The sequence below is a fragment of the Cornus florida genome, unplaced genomic scaffold (assembly GCF_030987335.1).
Source record: "Cornus florida cultivar Cherokee Brave unplaced genomic scaffold, ASM3098733v1 CherokeeBrave_3.0.0_Hap2_Chr01, whole genome shotgun sequence".
NCBI classification, from domain to species: Eukaryota; Viridiplantae; Streptophyta; class Magnoliopsida; order Cornales; family Cornaceae; genus Cornus; species Cornus florida.
The window spans coordinates 74,053,219-74,071,767 of NW_026775571.1; the positions used below are offsets into that span (position 1 = coordinate 74,053,219).

The 18,549-nt window shown below is 35.2% G+C and overlaps 1 protein-coding gene and 1 pseudogene across 1 annotated transcript in view; both read right to left on the minus strand.

The window, feature by feature from the left end:
• The window catches only part of LOC132301002 (isoleucine--tRNA ligase, cytoplasmic-like), a 50,980-nt pseudogene extending 41,651 nt beyond the window's left edge, over nucleotides 1-9,329 (minus strand).
• A 2,705-nt stretch (nucleotides 9,330-12,034) lies between these two features.
• The window catches only part of LOC132300983 (isoleucine--tRNA ligase, cytoplasmic-like), a 49,964-nt gene continuing 43,449 nt past the window's right edge, over nucleotides 12,035-18,549 (minus strand). The window contains exons 24-27 of the mRNA XM_059798287.1: nucleotides 17,597-17,662; nucleotides 12,991-13,102; nucleotides 12,775-12,866; nucleotides 12,035-12,630 (exon numbers count right to left, since the gene is read on the minus strand). Coding sequence (XP_059654270.1) covers nucleotides 12,526-12,630; nucleotides 12,775-12,866; nucleotides 12,991-13,102; nucleotides 17,597-17,662 — 375 coding nt within the window. The 3' untranslated portion in view covers nucleotides 12,035-12,525. The remainder of the gene's footprint in view (nucleotides 12,631-12,774; nucleotides 12,867-12,990; nucleotides 13,103-17,596; nucleotides 17,663-18,549) is intronic.

Consider the following 18,549-nt stretch of genomic DNA (forward strand, 5'->3'; position numbering starts at 1 on the left):
TTATATCCAGCCATTATTAGGTAAAATGATAAGTACATGACAGACATAGCCCCCCATAAAAATGCTACAATTTGTTAAGAGTAGCAAAATCTGGATTAATTGCTGAACTAAGTTCAGTGACATAAGAAGTAGGCTTGTCCTGTTACCAACTTGAGTCTTGGTCAAGATCAAGGCAAAAATCTTACGACCTACAATGAAGAAATGTAATTCAGTAGCAAAGGAAAAAAAACTCAATGGGTGGGTCCATCTTTTCCATATTGAATTTTTCATCACATAAAAAAAAGCCCAATAGAAGCCTTCCAATTCTTCATCAGTAACCAAGAAGATAAGAATGTTGGAGAATAACAGCTATGAAAACCAAAAAAATAATATGCAATGGAGAAGCCAACCTCACAACAACTGCCCTCGCCCATTTTTTAAGCAACTCCATTCCGAGAGGAAGGGGAACCAGAAACAAAAAATATAAAATAAAAACAATGACTCTACTTAAGACTAATCTAATTTTTTTGATAAGTTAAGTCTAATCTAATTTCATGCCTGTCACTGACCCAATTCTCCCTAAATCGTCATATTCCTATTCTCAACGTGCATTTTTTGGGTAAATTATACTGTCCTCTCCTTCAGCAAAAATACACACGTAATTAAAAAAGTACTCTGGCTGATTACTTACCAAAAAAAAAAAAAAAAAAAAAAAAAAAAGGGACTCTGGCTGACGGTCAATGACATAATTAGCTGGCATCACCAAGCAAAACATCACTATATCTGTTTCTAACCACGTAATTAATGTGAAGACAAAACTAGCCTTTCTTTTTGGAATAAAATGACTTTGATGCCCTTAGTTAAAGAAGAGAAAACTCATGCGTTAACTCCTATGTTGCTCCACCGGCAGCAGCATTGCTTAAAATATTTAGTCTTTTTATGAGATGGAAGAGAGATGCGCGCACACACACACACAGAGTGGGGGAAGGAGATAGAGAATCCCCGGATTGGATCACACTACAGTGGCTGCCTACGAGATTCCTGGGGAGGTGATTTTACAGTTGCAGAATCTAGAGAATGGCAACGTGTGATCCTTTGAAGAACTCTGTCATACGATGATCCCTTCTAGTCAAATGGTCTAATTCAATAATTCAAGTAGAAAAACTTGCCCATCACAACTCATCGTGAAACACCACCACTAACAAATACACTTGAAGAGAGACAATTCAAATTTCACTCTCCCAGCACATACCTTCAGTCCACCCACTCATTTGACACAATTTGCTTACAATTACATGGTTAACAGGTCCACTGGCAAATCCCCGTTTGCGGTTGTGTATTGCTGTCCTCTAAAAGTTGCTTTGGATTTGGTATCCATACCAAAGTTTCCAGGGAAGAATGTTGCTGCAGAGAAAATTGCTGATCACATTAAGACCATTCAGGAGAGTGTAAAGAAACATCTAGAGGAAACTTACGCCAAGTACAAGGTTGCAGCTGACAAGAGATGAAGGAAAAGAGTATTTAAAGAAGGGACCTGGTTATGGTGTATCTAAGAAAAGAGAGGTTACCAGTGGGAACATACAACAAGCTGAAGACCAAGAAATATGGTCCGTACCAGATTCTAAAGAAAATCAATGACAACGCCTATGTAATTGATTTACGCCATTTCTTCTACCTTCAATGTGGAAGACATATATGAATATTATCCGCCAGATTCAGGTGACTCGGGGACAAGTTCCTTTTACGCAGGGGAGACTAATGTAGAACAGCTTGCTCACGATTATCTAAGCATACAGGCTCATCGCAAATCAGGGAGGCTTAAAAGGTAAGGAGAATAAAAGAAAATAAATAAATAAATAAGGAAAAGTCAAAAGGAGATTTGGTGTAGTTGCCAACAATAGAAAATATTATTCTCCATTGCAAGAATTAAGGAGGATTCAGAAAATAAATAAGAAGATTTGGTGTAGTTACCAACAATAGAAGATATTATTCTCCATTGCAAGATTTAAGGAGGATTCTGCTCCATCAAATCTCATACATCCCCTTTAATATTATTTCATGCATGCTTTCTTTTTTTTATTTTATTTTTGACTTGCCTATATAAAGGCAAGAGATGTAAGTCTGCAGAGATCATTATTATCAATATAATTTTAGTTTCTCTCTTGTGAGTGTGTTCTTTGTGAATTCCAGGGTTTAACCCTGTTCTTTATCATTTCCGCTACGTTACCACCATGCTGGTAGTAACTTGGAAGTATCATAGTAAGCACCATAGCATAGATTACTTGGGTAGCAAATAGAGGTGGCTTCACTAAACAAAACCCTAACCCCATTGGTTGAGAGTGGACGCAAACTTGCACTGCAATTTTCAGTAAGCAGAGCAAATATTGTAACGAAGGCAAATTAATTACAAAATTACACCTTTTGATGGCTTAAGCCACTTCTTTGGAGTAATCATAGCTAGAGATTCTTAACAAATCTCAGTGACAGCAATGACGGCCATCTCAGCATGCTCCAGCAGCCACCGGAAGGTTTCGCCACTGGAAATTATGTACACATTCTCTTGTTAACAGGGGCATTCAAGTTTTTTCACAAACTCTATACCTTTCAATAAAAACTACATTTTAATTTGAGGGGAAAATACATACTTCAGTTAATGCCGTCCAACGATAAAATCAAGCAAGGGAGATTAGCGTAACCTTTAAGCACATGGGAGAGGTTTATATATTTTTGCTTAACTAAAGGAAAGGTTAGTGTAATTTACCCTTCTTTTTTGTACAAAAAATCTCAATACAAAGCATTAGGAAAAAGGGGCTCATCCATACGCCACGGGCTGTATACAGTATACACCACGAAACAATACATAATGAAATATTCTCAAGATCTCATCTCTCTAGAACATAATCTATTAACAACGAAGAACTTCCTATGATCAGATAATGATACGCGATTGAGCATTCCCACAAGAAACAGAGAGAAGAAAGAGCTAGAGATTAACACACTCTGCTTAACAACCCAAACAGGGGTTCCACCCACTCTAAAGATCTCCTATTATGCTCTCCCCAAATGATCCACCACAGACATAATTGGACCACCTGCCAAAATGAACTCTCTCATAGAAACTCTACAGCCTCTGACAATCCTTCCCTACATAAAGCATAATCCATGAACTCAAAAGAAAGCAAGAAGTAGGGACAATAAATCCCTAATCTTGGGACACAACAGATGGATTTCTTCATCTCTTTTACACATGCAACACAAATTAATGACGACTTGTCTTCTCTTTGATAGATTTGTCTAAGGTTAGAATCATCCAAAAAGTCAATCCATCATCCCAAAAAGAGCAACCTTGGGTGTAGTCTGTGTAGAATTTTGTATAGAAAATATCTTTCCAAGAGAACCCCTGCCTACCCTTTCCCAATGAGCATCATATTAAGGACAACCCTTCTTTACCCCAACTATCCCAGAGCATCCCCCTCCTCTCTATAGCAGTCTAAGCATATAAAATTCCAAAGAAAGCACCAGTCTTTCCCACCACCCAACCATTTTAAAGGCCTACAAGAAAAGATGTCTTCTGGCACCTTTCTATGTGAGATTCAAAGGAAGACCAGCAACCCTATCTCGTCAACCAACTATATCCTGGATAGACTCAAAAGACAGAGAAAAGAGATGATTCAAGGGTTATACCCACACAAATGATCAGGCCAAATAACTCTCTGCCAACTCCCAACTACATAGTGAATGTGCTGTGAAAAATCCCCCAACCTTTCTAGATGCTCCACGCATCAATTACGTAGTACAAAAGAGACCCAGAACCCTAGTATTCACACCTCTCAAATTAAATTCATGCTTAAGTTCCACAACCCTCCAAAAGCTGTCTCTCTAGCTCAAACCTCCACAAGTATTTGCCCAAAATAGGCTTGGCATGACAAACATAATTCTTGCACTCTAAACCCTTCCTATATCAAGAGGCAAACTATATCCCTAACTACCGAATGGTGCCTGAACTCATTTCCATACCACTCCAGAGAAAATCCCTTTGAAGCTTCTCAAGTCACCTCACCAAAGACACTACTAGAAAAGGAAATAAGACAGAGTATGCAGACAAGCTGGAAACTGCTATCAATGAGGGTAATTCTCTCACATTTAAAAAAGATACCAGCCCGAGAGCCTCCTCTCAAATTTCTCTAACACAGCATCCCAAACACAAATTGCTTTAAAGGAGCCAAAGAGAGTAGCCCCAGGTAAGAGCACCAATCCTAAACCCTAGAGGGCCAATGTGCTGAAAATTTAAGCAAATTAAAATTTCGAAACATAGAACTCTAAGTTTTGTCTTGCATTATATCACTACCAAAAAAAAAATTAACCAAGCAAGCCATAGAAAAAGTGTTTAAAAAGTAAACAAAGAGCATACAAAATTATTTAAGGGGAAAATAAGAAAGCATAAAATAAATCTCCAACTAGGTTTATAGTGAATTTGTTTCTCAATGCCAGAATTTCATTTAGTACATTCACCACTAAAGTACAAAAGGAAAATATGTTAAAAAGATCATACAGAAATATATATATATATATATATAGTAAACTAATTGCTTTAAATTTCTTATGGTGGCAGAACTTTGTTAAAAGAATTATTTAAAACCAAAATATTGAAATTAAAAGTTCTAAATTTTCTTTCAAAAGCGAATCATTATGAATTTATTATGTTCAAAATGAGCTCCTTTGAAATGACAATAAAGCATTTCAAATAAATAAAATCCATGTAAATTGTGTGTAGAGCCAAAGAATGAGAATGCAAAATGAAGGTAATCAAGGGTACCTAACACAAACTAACAGATTGCTAATATGAATCTGTTTGTTTTAACAGGGGCTTGACCTTTCAATCAAGATTGTCAAGCACTTGGAAATCTTTGAACACTTAAATTTCAGCAGAACTACCATTGTTCCAGACCAAACACACACCACCAAAGAAGTTTGCAATCATCTCAACAAACACGAGTGTATTACTTCAAATGAAATGTACAAAAAAAATAATAATAATCATTTCATTTTGTTCTGCAGTACCGCAACTCACTATATCATGCATGGTACGTGCAATCCGATGGAAAACTTGTGCACATGAGTTATAGATTATAAGAAAAAATAAGTAAATAAATAAAAAGAAGAAGCCTGGTGGAACATAACAACTGAAAATTACATACGAGAAGGTAATATGCAATCCATTTAAAGAATTTATAAAGGAAAAGAAATCATAGTAGTATCAAAATAATTGAAGGAAATGTCATTAACTAGGCAATGCAAATGGTGAAACTGCAGGCAAACGAAAAATACAGATAGCATTAATTAACAATAAAAGGTGGAAGAGGTTGGTCCAACCAATATGATGCAACCAGTAAATAAAGACATACAAACACAATGAAGTAAAGATATACAACACAACAGATCAAATAATATCAAGCAATAAGGTTAAGCACGGCAACCCTTGCGAACCTTACTAATTATTTGATTTTCAAGACAAACTCGGTAATCATCTTCACCAAATGCAGGAGCGCAGTGAACAACACCAGTCCCACTGTCAGATGTTACATAGTCGTCTGCAACAACTCTAAATGCCACTTCACGAAACTCCATGAAGAAATCAAACAATGGTACATACCTGCAGACATTACAAATTATAAATAGTGATATGATGAGTCGAACACAAAGAAGTTTATCTTCAGTTTACATAAGCAAAAAACAGTTGGTCTATCTTACATCATATTCATTTTCCAAAATTTTAAAGTGTACCAGTGCAACCATCCAACCCTTAAATTGAAAAATGTAAAACAAATATAAAACTTGCAATAAATTCAAAAGAAACTTACAGTAGCTACCATTACAATGGAGCAACGCTACAATTGCTTGGAGCAATACAGCGACATTTGATTCGAGAGTAAGTACTTCTTATACGTACCTTACATAAAAAATTCCATCTTTTCTCTTTCATTTTTTTTGGTAAGCAAACCAAAAGGTCCACCTTACTTACTCAGAAACATTGAGGATACTACACAAGTAACTCATGTTCTCAAAATTCGGTTATGAATTTAGCATCCAGAGAACATTTAGAAGAAACAAATACAATATAACAGTTTTAAAAAGAAAAAGAAAAAATATAATGATATCAACCTCTTGTACCATTTTAAGTTCACTGTTATATGGAAATGCAATTTAGGTAATGGAAGGGTCTTTTGTAGTTTCAGAAGCCCCTCTAATGCAACTCAAGGGCATGTTTGGAATTGCAAGGTAATCAGTTAAAGCCTAAATGTATTTTTGTCAACATAAAAATGTTGAGTTAAAGTTTCATAAGCTCCTCTAAGGTTATTTATGTCTTTCTAACATTAAGGGCATATTTGGTATTGCAAACAACTCTTCTTAATAGGTATGACAGTGAGTTGACAGGAAGCAATCATTAAAATCGTGGACCAATTCTCAGGGGTATCATTGCAAATGAATGAACCTTGACCACGCGTTTGATATTGCCAAACCTCGTGAGGTGTTAAGTGTAATTTATCCTATAGATAAATGTATACTCAAAATATATATTATATATATGGTAAACAAAAGGTAGAAAAAGCAGTTCTCAGTCAAAAGTAGAAAGCAATCTGATTATGATACAACTCATACTAATTAAATAGTGTCCATAAAGAAAGAGTATTTGAAATGCTCACTTTGTTCCAACAAGTGAAGCTCCTAGGAATTTATCCAACACCTCATAAGTATCCCCCTGATTCTTAGTTTTCCCACTAGAGGGTCCCTTGGTCTTTGAATTTTTGGAATCCTCAACAGACCCATTGGGTACGCCTTTTTTTTGTTTCTCGATCGGAAGCTCTGACAGTCGAGACTCAGCAACCACATAGATTTTTCCATTGAACTTGTTGCGAACCTGATTGTTATTTTAATTTAACATAAAATACTCAATCAACATATCAAATAATAGCATAATCATGAAATAAATTAACTAAATATCGATTATTTAGACACTCAGGTATGTTTAGGACCAAATCAATGCAACTGTTTAGACTAATTTTGTAAATTCACATAGATTAACTAAATTTTTTGCTTTTTAGTGATTAAGTGAAACTCACAAATTTATGGTTATCAACCCTTCTTACATGATAAGAACCAAATATTCTAACTCATCAAAGATAACAGAAAATTGAAAGAACATTGACCTAACAGATACCTAGCAGCTATAAGATATGAGCCTCCGAAGACACAACTGCAATACTCAATATGTTATTCTTAAAAGCACACCTTAAGCCAAGATCCAAGATTAAACCTTTGAATGCCTTCAAAACATCTATTTCATAAAACTAAACAAAATGGTCATCTTTAATTTTGTTTCCCCTTTTTGGCAATTAACAAAATGATTGTCATCTAATAACTAGAGAAGAATTACTAAGCAGCTCTCCAAGTAATGTCTTTCGCAACTAATCCAATATAATGATGTTAGACTACACCAATTCAAAGTTCAAACTAGCAATGTAGACAATTTATTGTCTACACAAACATATGCATTGACAGCACAAATAGTTGATTCACCAATTTCAGACTTTTCAAGAAAGACTAACCTTTACATAGACAAAATTTGCATTGACGCAGAGGGCAAGATTACTAGGGAGTGTCCATGGTGTCGTTGTCCATGCTCAAAAGCTGCACTATCTGCTCATCAACTATTGGGAAAGTCGCCATGATTTCAGGATCAGGTACTTCCTGTGTACTCCAGGAGTGTTATAAATATAAGGCTTCAAAAAAATTGAAACTAGACAAATAATAAAAATTATAACAATAATGATGATGAAGAAGCTGCTATAATAAGTATTATTATTATCATTACAACAGCTCCACAAAACAAAACCATAAAAATAAATAAATATATATATATATATATATATAAATAAGAGACAGAGACAGAGAGAGGGGCTACTTTCAAGTTTGTATGTAGATCTATTAGCTACAGAATGTAGAATATCATCATGAAAAACATGAAATTATCATTGAAACTGAAAAAATGCATTATAAAAAAAACATGGGAGAAGGATCTAATCATAAAAATTCCGTCGAGAACTTTGCAAGTAATCTACTCAGTAACAAGGCTGGTGGTAACTACACGGAGCAATGGCCTGCTCTGCTATCAAAAAACAATGTCAATCAGTGGCAATATATGAAGATTATTTGGCAATATATGAAGATTATTTACTACGATTATAATTACTATTAGTAGAAGTAAAATTACTAGTTGCATAACCCAGTAAGGAAAGATCCAGTTTAAACCTTATAGTTCGAATTGGCTTCAAAATTAGACAATGGAGTCTTGCAACCGGTGCTGTATGGCATAACCTGCAAAAAGCAACAGCACACGAACATTTAAGTCCAATTCATCCCAATATACAATCAATCAATAAATAAAACATATAATTCAAGTTTAACTTATCATCTAGTTTCTCAGAATATCCAGTACTCAGTTCAGAATGAACCACAATTAACAAATTGGAAACACCAAACCCATTCTAAATTGCCTTCATCGTTATATTTATCCTAAAACCAGAGAATGAAAAAGGGAAAGAGGAATATACATATATATATTTATGTATAAGTTCAAAGTGAAAAACAAACCTTGAAACCTCTATAGACGAGACCCTTTTCAAATAGCCGAGAAAAGACCCACCAAACACTCTCCATAAACTTCAAGTCCATAGTCTTGTAATCATTCTTGAAATCGATCCACCGACCGGTCCTCCATACAATCTTCTCCCACTCCTCCACGTACCGCGTCACAATACTCCGACACTCCTCGTTGTATTTATCAATCCCCATCTTCAGCACATCCTCTCGGCTCTTAATTCCCAACTTGGTATCGATCTCGAACTCGACGGGCAAGCCATGGCAGTCCCACCCGAATCGCCGGGTCACGTGGTGGCCGGTCATGGTCTGGTACCGGGTCACTATGTCCTTGATCGTGCCGGCGAGAATGTGGCCGTAGTGAGGTAGACCGGTGGCGAATGGTGGGCCGTCGTAGAAAATATACTCTGGGAGGTCCTTTGTTCAGTCGAGCTGGGTCTCGAAGGCATTGTTCTCGGTCCACCATTGGAGGATTCCCTCTTCTTGCTTCGGGAATGAGAAGTGCTTCCCTTCGCATACATATTCCATTACGTGGTTCGGCAAATTGCGCGGGCAAAGAACGAGTAACTTTACTATCGAAATGAGATCTTCGGCAAATTGCGCGGGCAAAAAAATTTGACTTCATTTAAATATGAAGAAGATATAAGTATAATATCGAAATGAGATCTTCTAGTTCTAGCAAGTGCATGACTTCATTTGAGATTGATCAATAATATTCACCCTGCAATCTTGGGCATCTAAAATGTAGTGTATGGTGCACAAAATAGACTAATTTACCTTATATTTATACGAACTTTTTTCACTTTTATGCATTTATAAAAATATACATACATATATATATATATATATGTTGGGACGGAGCCAGCATGGATCCGATGACGCATGCCGGCCTGGCAGTCCCATTCTTGCCTCACTAAAGGACTTAGGCTGATACTTTTGCTTTGTGTTTTTTTTGTTTTTGCTAGTGTACTATATCAAAACAAGCACAAAGCATGTTTGATAACGTTTATTGTGATTTGAATAATAAGAAGTGTTTTCGAAATTGATGCCAAAATCGGAAGCATAAAAATGATATTTTTATTTGCTTCCGTACTGTAGCAAAACAATGTTCAAAAAACTAATAATAAATAAATAAAATTCTAAAATAACATTTTTAACTAGCCATTCAAATTTTCAAATTTACAACATTTTTTACCAAACATGCTTTCATGTTTTTGCTTAAAAAAATCTTGTATCAAATTTACACTACCAAACAAGTTTCGAAATAGTGTTGAACACACTCTAAAACATAAACATTGATTCTACTACAGGTCAAAGCAAAAGCACGAAGTAAAAGTGGTTGCCAAACGAACCCTAATCTTCTTTTATAGATGGTAACCCCAAAATTATCTTATTCTAAAATTTTCTCTTTTCTTTCATTCTTACTCATCTTCTTCAATAGTAAAAAAAAAAAATTATATATATATATATATATATATATATATATATATCTTCAATGTATATATATTTGTATTCTCTAAAAAAAAAAAAAAAAAAAATTTGCATTCCCTTTATTCAATCAAACATTTTTTTCCCCTTCAAGGTCCTTTAATTTTTTTTTTCTTCACTTGTTTTTTTTATTTATTATTTTTATTGTAGTTGAACAACTATAATGAGATTATGTATATATATAAAATGCAAATACCTTTTTTTATTATTATTATTGAATCATCATATAACAAATAAGTTACCAAACATATTTTTGTTTCGGAATAAATCACACACGCAAAATAAATAAATAAATAAAATTTACGTTTTTAGAAAGAAAAAAATAAATAAAACTTGTTGCCAAAAGAACCCTTAATATCCGTATTTTTTGTTTTTGACTTATTTTTTATAACAATTGTTCTTCGAATTATTAAATACCATATGAGTGTTAGTTAATGCACCATACACTGCATTTCTACTTTTCGACTTATTATTTTAGTGCACCGCTAACTGATTTATTATTATTATTATTTGGTGGTGTTTTTTGTATTCACTTTGACGCTAGGATGCCAAAGCTCCAGCTTAAAGACTGGCAATGGATACAACTGACATAAAAAGTACACAAACCTTATCAATTCCATAGGTGAATGTAATCTAAATTATACTGCACAAGTAGAGACTTGTTTCCAAGGAAATACTTTTATGTTAGTGTTTGAAAGCACATAAATTTCTTTTAATTTAAATTTAAACAGGCGATTCGATACTCCCAAATATAACATTGGTGAGTTTATTAAGAATTTGCTCCCAAATGTTAAAGATTACTATTTAGTATGCATTACTACTCCCCCCTTTTTACTTTTTGATTTACCCTTCAAAAACTCTCATTTTACTTGCAGAAGATATGATGATCAAATCACGTTATGTTCGTCTTTTTATCTCATATTTTTTATACTCAAGCAAATATTACCAGAAAAACAACAATTCATTTCCTAGTGACATTTCCCTTCTTTTCAATTTTTCCTTCTTTCATATTAAAGAAATATTCATCACTCCTCGCTCCAACTAGTCCAAAATATGAATAGTAAATGACGTAATTCTCCCATCAAGTAGAGTAGTTTTTATTTATTTATAATGGCAATAAACACACTCATACCGAAGCTCTCCTCTTCTCTTTGAGAACGAAAAAGTTATACTATTGGATCACACGACTGTTGGTATTGAGTAGAGTAGTTGGGTGGGCAAACCCATATCTACATCCGATAAAGGTGAGGCAATGTCTTACTCTTCAAAAGGTGCCAGGCAAGGAATAAAGGCATGTAGTAAAAGAATATTGTCTGCCACTTGGTCCGGGAACGAAGCCACTAAATAGGTCAGACAAGAATTTAAACATATTCTGCAGTGATAATATATATGGTAAAATATATACTTGGGTATTGAATTTTATTTAACAATAATACATATTAGGTACTCTCATTAGAACAATTTTATTTTTTACTTCTCTTTATTTAAGATACGGATGATTTATTAGTTTAATTTAACAATTGAAAGTGAAAATATTAATTACGCATACATATATTTGGCTTAGAAAATGGTCTTTAGGTTTTTGTGAAAGGGCTAAATTTATAGGTAAGTATGGAGTTTGGGAACTATCGAATTATTATTATTATGTTTTTAAATTCAATGTTACCCCATTCTCTATGCCCGAGTAAACACATATGAATGGCAAAATAACCAATGCGTCATGTTCTGAAAAAAGCCTCTGTAGGATTGGTTAACTGAAAAAAGCCTCTGTAAGATTGGGTATTACCCAGTCGACTAGTTAGTAGACAGCCCAACTTCCGGACCAGATGTGCCCTCTCCCCCTAGTTTGCCAGGAACCAAAACAAATAAATAAATAAAAATAATAATAAAATAAAAATGCCTCGTACAATTTTGGGGGAGAAAAAGGGAAAAGAGCCCCAGCCAAAAACAATCCCATACACATACATTATCAACACCATCTCATTCTAGTCACTTGTAAATCAAACTACAATCACATCAACTCACGAGGAGCTCTGGAGTACAGATAACTCCGTCAGGTTCAAGTATTGTTCACTTTGTCAATAATTGGTGCAACCGAGCAGGAAAATTCACAAAAAATATCCTAAGCTCCTTATTGTAAATGGAAAATAATGGACAACCTTTTCAGTGCAAATGCAGGTACACCGCCATGATATTTACACGCGATTCTCAATCATTAATATCTGTATGTATTTTCCGGAAACTCCGTTCATATACAACAAAGCAACAATAACAACTATAACCGCCTGCATGTATCCCTTTGGAAATCATGTGTTTCTCTTTGTTTAGCCCCTTCTTTTTGGTTACTCTTCCAAAAAAATAAAGATTTTGAAGAATGTAAAACCAACCAATGAGATCAAATCACTGAGTTTTTGTGCTCAAGAAGTAATCCCCAACTGTCAAGAATACATGTTGTCCTAACAGCACGTCCACTGCAGGCTGATTTTCAATGCAATCAACCTTAATCTGTAAAAAGGTAGGAAAATATCCAGAAACCAAGAAATCAACACCACATTTGAGAGACCATCTTATTTTATTTTCTCAAATATATATATATATATATTTGGCAAGGGTTAGCAAAGCATTTAAAGTTCCAAGGAAAAAACAAACCTTTCCATTTCCAAGTTGAAACTCCAACTTTAAATTATGGTAATCCCTTGATAGCAAATAGGTCTGTAAACCTTGGGCAAATTTTGTGTCTCCTGCAAGAGAGGAAAAATAAGACTTTGAAACAGAGGAGAAAAGTAAGGCATTAAAACACCCAAGAAAGATTGCTTCAACCGAGGCAACCTTTTTACAAGAGAAAAAGACGCCTCATTACTCAACCTGTATATAGTGCAAGAAGGACATCACAGTTGAACATTAAAGCAGGTCTGGCCAATGTGATGATGAATTCTAAATTAGAAATGCCCTTGAAATTCTCCTCACAAAGGATCACCTGCAATTTGTGCCGAAGAACGTATAAATTATAAAGTTGCTTGAAGAACCCGTATAAATTTGAACAGTAAGTGCAGAAACCAGAAAACCAAAGCAACATACAAAGAACTGAGAAACCTTTACAATTTGCCACTTTTTTCTCCTAAGTATGGATTTCCAGATAATCACTTTTAGCAAGATAAAAGTTGGGAGACGAGAGACTAGGGTACAAGTTAACCATACCATGAAGGCAATCAGTTGATTACATGATGCAGTACTATCTGGCAACATGGTCTTTGATGTTGTTGATCTATATATGCAAACATATGTAAACATGCCTTCACTTCTTGTTAGGGTTATTGAATGGTGAAATCGAGGTCACAAGTTATGAAGTGCGAGAATGTGTAACTAGGGGTGCAACTTGGGTTGGGTAACCCGAACTCAACCCGAGCTCAGCCCGATTTTTTACAGGCTTGGGCAATCATTTTTACAATTAAGGTTGGGCTTGGGTTGAAAAATCTCAACCCGAATTTAATTAGGGTTGGGCTTGGGTTGAAGTGCTAGCAACCCGAGTCAACCCGAACCCGAATTTTAATATTATTTTCATATATATTTTTACTTTTAAATACATTATATATAACATTTAAACTATGATTACATTTTTTTCTTTTCAATTTCTTCTGTTAAATCTTAACTTATTGTATGTTAACATTTAGGAGAATTAATTTTCTAAAAATTTGTTTGTATTTTATTAAAAATTTACAAAAAGTCTTTAAACTTTTCCTTGTTTAAGAGTAATTTAATCTAAAATTAATTCAAGACCATATTAAATTTTCGGTGTAAGGATTAGCCATATGAGTAACCCGAATTAACCCGAAGTTTTTACCTAGAATCTAAGCCCGAATTGGAAGCCTGAATTTAAAAGTAAAAAGATGGGTTGGCCTTGGGTTGAGTGGTTAAGGTTGAGGATAGGATTAGGGTTGGGCTTGGGTTTAGCATTTCATATGGTGGGTTGGGCTCAAGTTATACTTCAAACCCGCCCAACCCGCCCGAATTGCAGCCCTATGTGTAACTAAGTCTAATAAGGATCATTTTGATGTGTAACTACTACCCAGTCCACCACTCCAGCCAATTCCAGAGAACACAGCCGATTTTGTTATTCCAGTCAATTCAGACCAATTTGGCCGCTAAAAAATAAGGCAAATATTGAGTCAATATGGTCATGAAAAGAAAAAAGCCCGGCACCAAACAGACGATTTTTTTTTTTTTATTTTGGCTCACTCAACAAATCTGGAACTTTGAGCATATACAAAAGAACTCCCTCGGTTTCTCTCTCTCATTTAGCCAATTTCTGAACTACCAATGCCCTCCTATCATATGTTTGTAGCACTATCAAATAGTCTATCAAAGATCAGTGTGAGAAAGGAATGTTTTTGTGCCGTGCTATCTGTTTGGCGAAAAAACGGACATGCATTAAAACAGACAAACATGTGATTAAAATAAATTGGCATTTTTACCCCCTAAATGCACTTCATTAAAACAACAAGAGAGCTACAACCAAACACCAACAAAACAACAAGAGCTGGAAAAACAATTTCCAGACAATAACAAAACCAAAGGCAAAGAAAGAACAGAGCAAAAGGAAAAGCACACCAATGAACAACAGAAAACGGAGCCCACACAACCAAATTAAACATCAAAGCAATAAGGCCCACAACTAAATCAGGATAAGAGCATTCCCAACAGGTCCTCGAGATGCACACCCAAACTGTCAGTAACTTCCCAAATGAAATTCCTAACCGATTGAACAGCATTATTAGAGATTTCATTGTGAAAGGTCTGGTTCCAGTTCCACCAAATACGCCAGAGGATAGTGGAAACGGAAACTTTAACATACTTGCTTCTAACTGATTTAAGAGAAGATTGGAACACCAGAGAAATCCAGAATCAGTACGTCCCGTTCAAATCGGATAAATGAAAGGCTTCCAAAATCGATTTGACAAACTATGCTCCAAGCACCACCGTACTAGCAAGGGAAACACTAATAGCTTTCTCTTTTCTTTTTCTTTATCAACCTAAAACCAGCTTTATCCGAAGTGGCCATTATTTAGTGCTATCACAAAAATAAATTGCCAAAGATGAGATTGGGCTTTGAGTTTAAAGCAGTCACTTGGTGCAAAATAATGCCAAATGTAGGACAAATACTGGATCTTCAGTCAACCTAGAAAGGTATGCCACAAATTAATTACACGGTCTTCCTTTGACTTATACTAACTTGACCGTCGGAGTGCTCCCGGCTGGCACCACGCTGGCCATCCGTTCTCGTCTTGCAAGAAAGGCCCCCGGTTCCGGATCGTGCTGAATTTTGCATCCATTGCCAAGCATAAGAACATTGGTTCGAACTTGGAATTAAGCATTTTGGTTCATAATAATGACAAAGGTCATGGGTGGACCCAGAACTTTTTATTTGGGGGGACAAAATTAATTGCATGAATATAAAAATTTTAAAAACATAATATATTTTTTCTTTAATATAAAGTTAAAACTCAAAACCCATCTTCACAATACAATAGGTAATGTTAAAACAAAATCAAAAATCAAAACCAGAAATATAGAACAAAATCACACTGGCAGTATCTGGCTAGCTCAGTTAAAAGAAAACAAGAAAATAGGAAAAAATCATACCTATGGTCAGCCCATCCAGCTACTGAAGTCAGAGAAGATGAATTTACTTTTCGTAAATTTAAGATCTGTATTTGGTTCCAAATTTTTTCCCAACATTTCTCAAGCTTTCCTAATAGTCAATGTTTCAATTAAATGGGCATGTGTATGAATTGGCAGGTATGAGTGTTGCAACTTGCAACCACTGTAACAGAGGTAAGGGTTTGGCTTGCCCTGAAAAAGTTGTTTAACTTGTTTGGTGAGTAAAGTGGTACTTAAATTATCCATTTCGGTAGTGACTAGTGGGTAAAATGGGTGAGTAAAGTGGCTATATTATTTAGTGAGTAGCACGTAAAATGGTTATATAGACTTATGTGAGATTTGACTTTTGATATTATATATACAAATATTCAATGGATATTTGGTATATACAATGTGTAACTAATCTCTAGTCTTTGAAGTCGTTAAAGAAAATCTTCTTGTAGAATACAATGTGTATGTAAAGTTAAAAGTTAGGTGGTTTGGGTTGGATGGGCCAAGTGTAAATTTAACAAAGACTTAATGCGTAGTGGAGCCCACTTAGTGAGTTCTTTTAAATTTTTGGGCAGGTCATGGCCCCCTTTGGCCCCTTTTTGGTCCGCCCCTGAAAGTTCATATCTGTATTCAGTCCACCCCTTCTAGTACCCTATGCAAGCAAGACCAATAATGTCTAGTCACTACTCACTAGTGGCTTTTAGGGACCATTGCTTGGTGTGGTGGTTAAAGGTTGGGCCACCAAACAGAACCAAAGATTCAAATATGAGGTCAGGCACTTCGTAGAAAATGCTTTAAGGCTACTAGATCATGTTGTCTAACCCCAACAAAACTGTGATCAAGTGCAGGTATGTTCTTTTTACTAATCGTTTGGATGGAGGGATGGATAAATAGATGGAAGGGAGAGGGGTAGGGATGAATGAGGCATCCGTAGGGAATGGAATGTGTCTCCCTCATTTTTTTGTTTGGTTGGATGGAATGGATAGCAGAAATGATGGATGTGGTGACTCTTTTGTTTTTTTTTTGTTTGCTTGGAAGGAAGGGAAAGAGAGTTTAATATTGCATTCACTAATATACCCAAATTATAAAAAATTATATATCCATTCCAACTTATGCAACAAGGTTAAAAATGGCAATTAAAAATTTGTTGGTTATTATCCTGTTTCCTCTCTCCTCTTTCCCCCAATTTTGGGCGGATAGAGAATTACAAAGGAAGGAGGGATGAAGCATCCTTCCTTGCTTATCACTCCTTTCCCTTCCCTTCAACTAAACACAAAAAACTTCTTTCATCCCCCTTCTCATCCATCCCTCCTCAATCCTTCCCTCCAACCAAATATAGCAGAACTAGTTTAAAAACTTACACCATAAGCAACCTACAAAGTCTTAGGGCCAAATTCTATCATTGTTGCATTACTCAACCCGTCACCAACTTAAATGCATCATGATGTGGTAAGGAGGGACACAGTTGAGACTAATACACTCGGCCAATTATGAGATGGAAGCTCTACTGAAGTCTCTATAACGGGTAGTAAAAAATTCCACCAACCATAGAATAATGCCGAGGTAAAGCTACTGGAATTCGGATCTTCCATGCATTTATTTGCATGCAGTGAGCCACATATGAAAGTTAACTAGGTCCACTAAACGAGTACCTTACACGTTAGACTAGAAATCGAAACCATAAGGGTGATTTTGAAAGCAATTCTAGTTTAAATAGCAAGAGGGGACCAAAATTCAGGATTCCAATATTTCACAGAAGCCACTGGAGAAGAAAAATGACAGCTGCTAGCCTAATTTAATAGCATTATTTGAAAGGACTTACAGCATGTGGTGGAATCATGGAAGCAGGAAGCAAAGAAGAACCAATTGCATCCCTAATGTATAGTTCCTGCACAAGGAAAAAAAAAACAAAAAAAACAAAAAAAGAAAAAGAAAGAAAGAAAAGAAATAGTTACTTCTACTCATCAAGGTCATAGCTTGAGAACTTATCAAAAAAAAAAAAAAAAAAATGTCATAGCTTGAGAACACAGGTTCAAATTTGAAATCCGTAACTTTATGTATCAATAATATCTAAGGTTCAATTCATACCCATTCAAATTCTCCTAGCACCCCACATTAGTGGGACCAACAGTTGGTTTGGCCTTTTTGTTTAGTCTAGTTTTTCTTTTTCCTTATTCTTTTTATACTTCTAGTTATCACTGTTGGTAAAAAATTAACAGAATGACTGTAAAAAACTGTTACAATACTGTTATTGCATATGATATATAGTTTCCGAATGCCCAGGGCAAGTAACATATTGTTTAAAAAAAAAAAAAAAAACCCTCAGTATAGCCTCGTCAGTGTCCAGATGCAGGAGAACTGCTTTATCTGACAATTAGGATTTAGGTCCTTTAAGAGAGCCATGTTCATTGTTTACCGTTTACAACAACTTTGTAAAGATTAAAGGAACATATCTAATCTGAGATTCTGAAATTCACCTACAACTCAACTCAGCAAAGACTGTCCCCAGCTACTTGAGGTTGGCTATTCTGAAATCCATCTTACCGTCAACAATTGTTGCATGGGCAACTTATACATTAATTTAGCAACACTATGCTCAAGTATCAACAATGAGATTTCAGCATTATCGACCAAAAAAATACATTAAAATATTAATATTTAGAGTCATAAACAAAAAAGAATGAAGACTGGAGTCACCACTCCCTAGAATAAGTGTCACACCCTGATTCCTATCCACTTGAAGGGCGGAAAGCCCTTTCAACAACTGAACCCTAG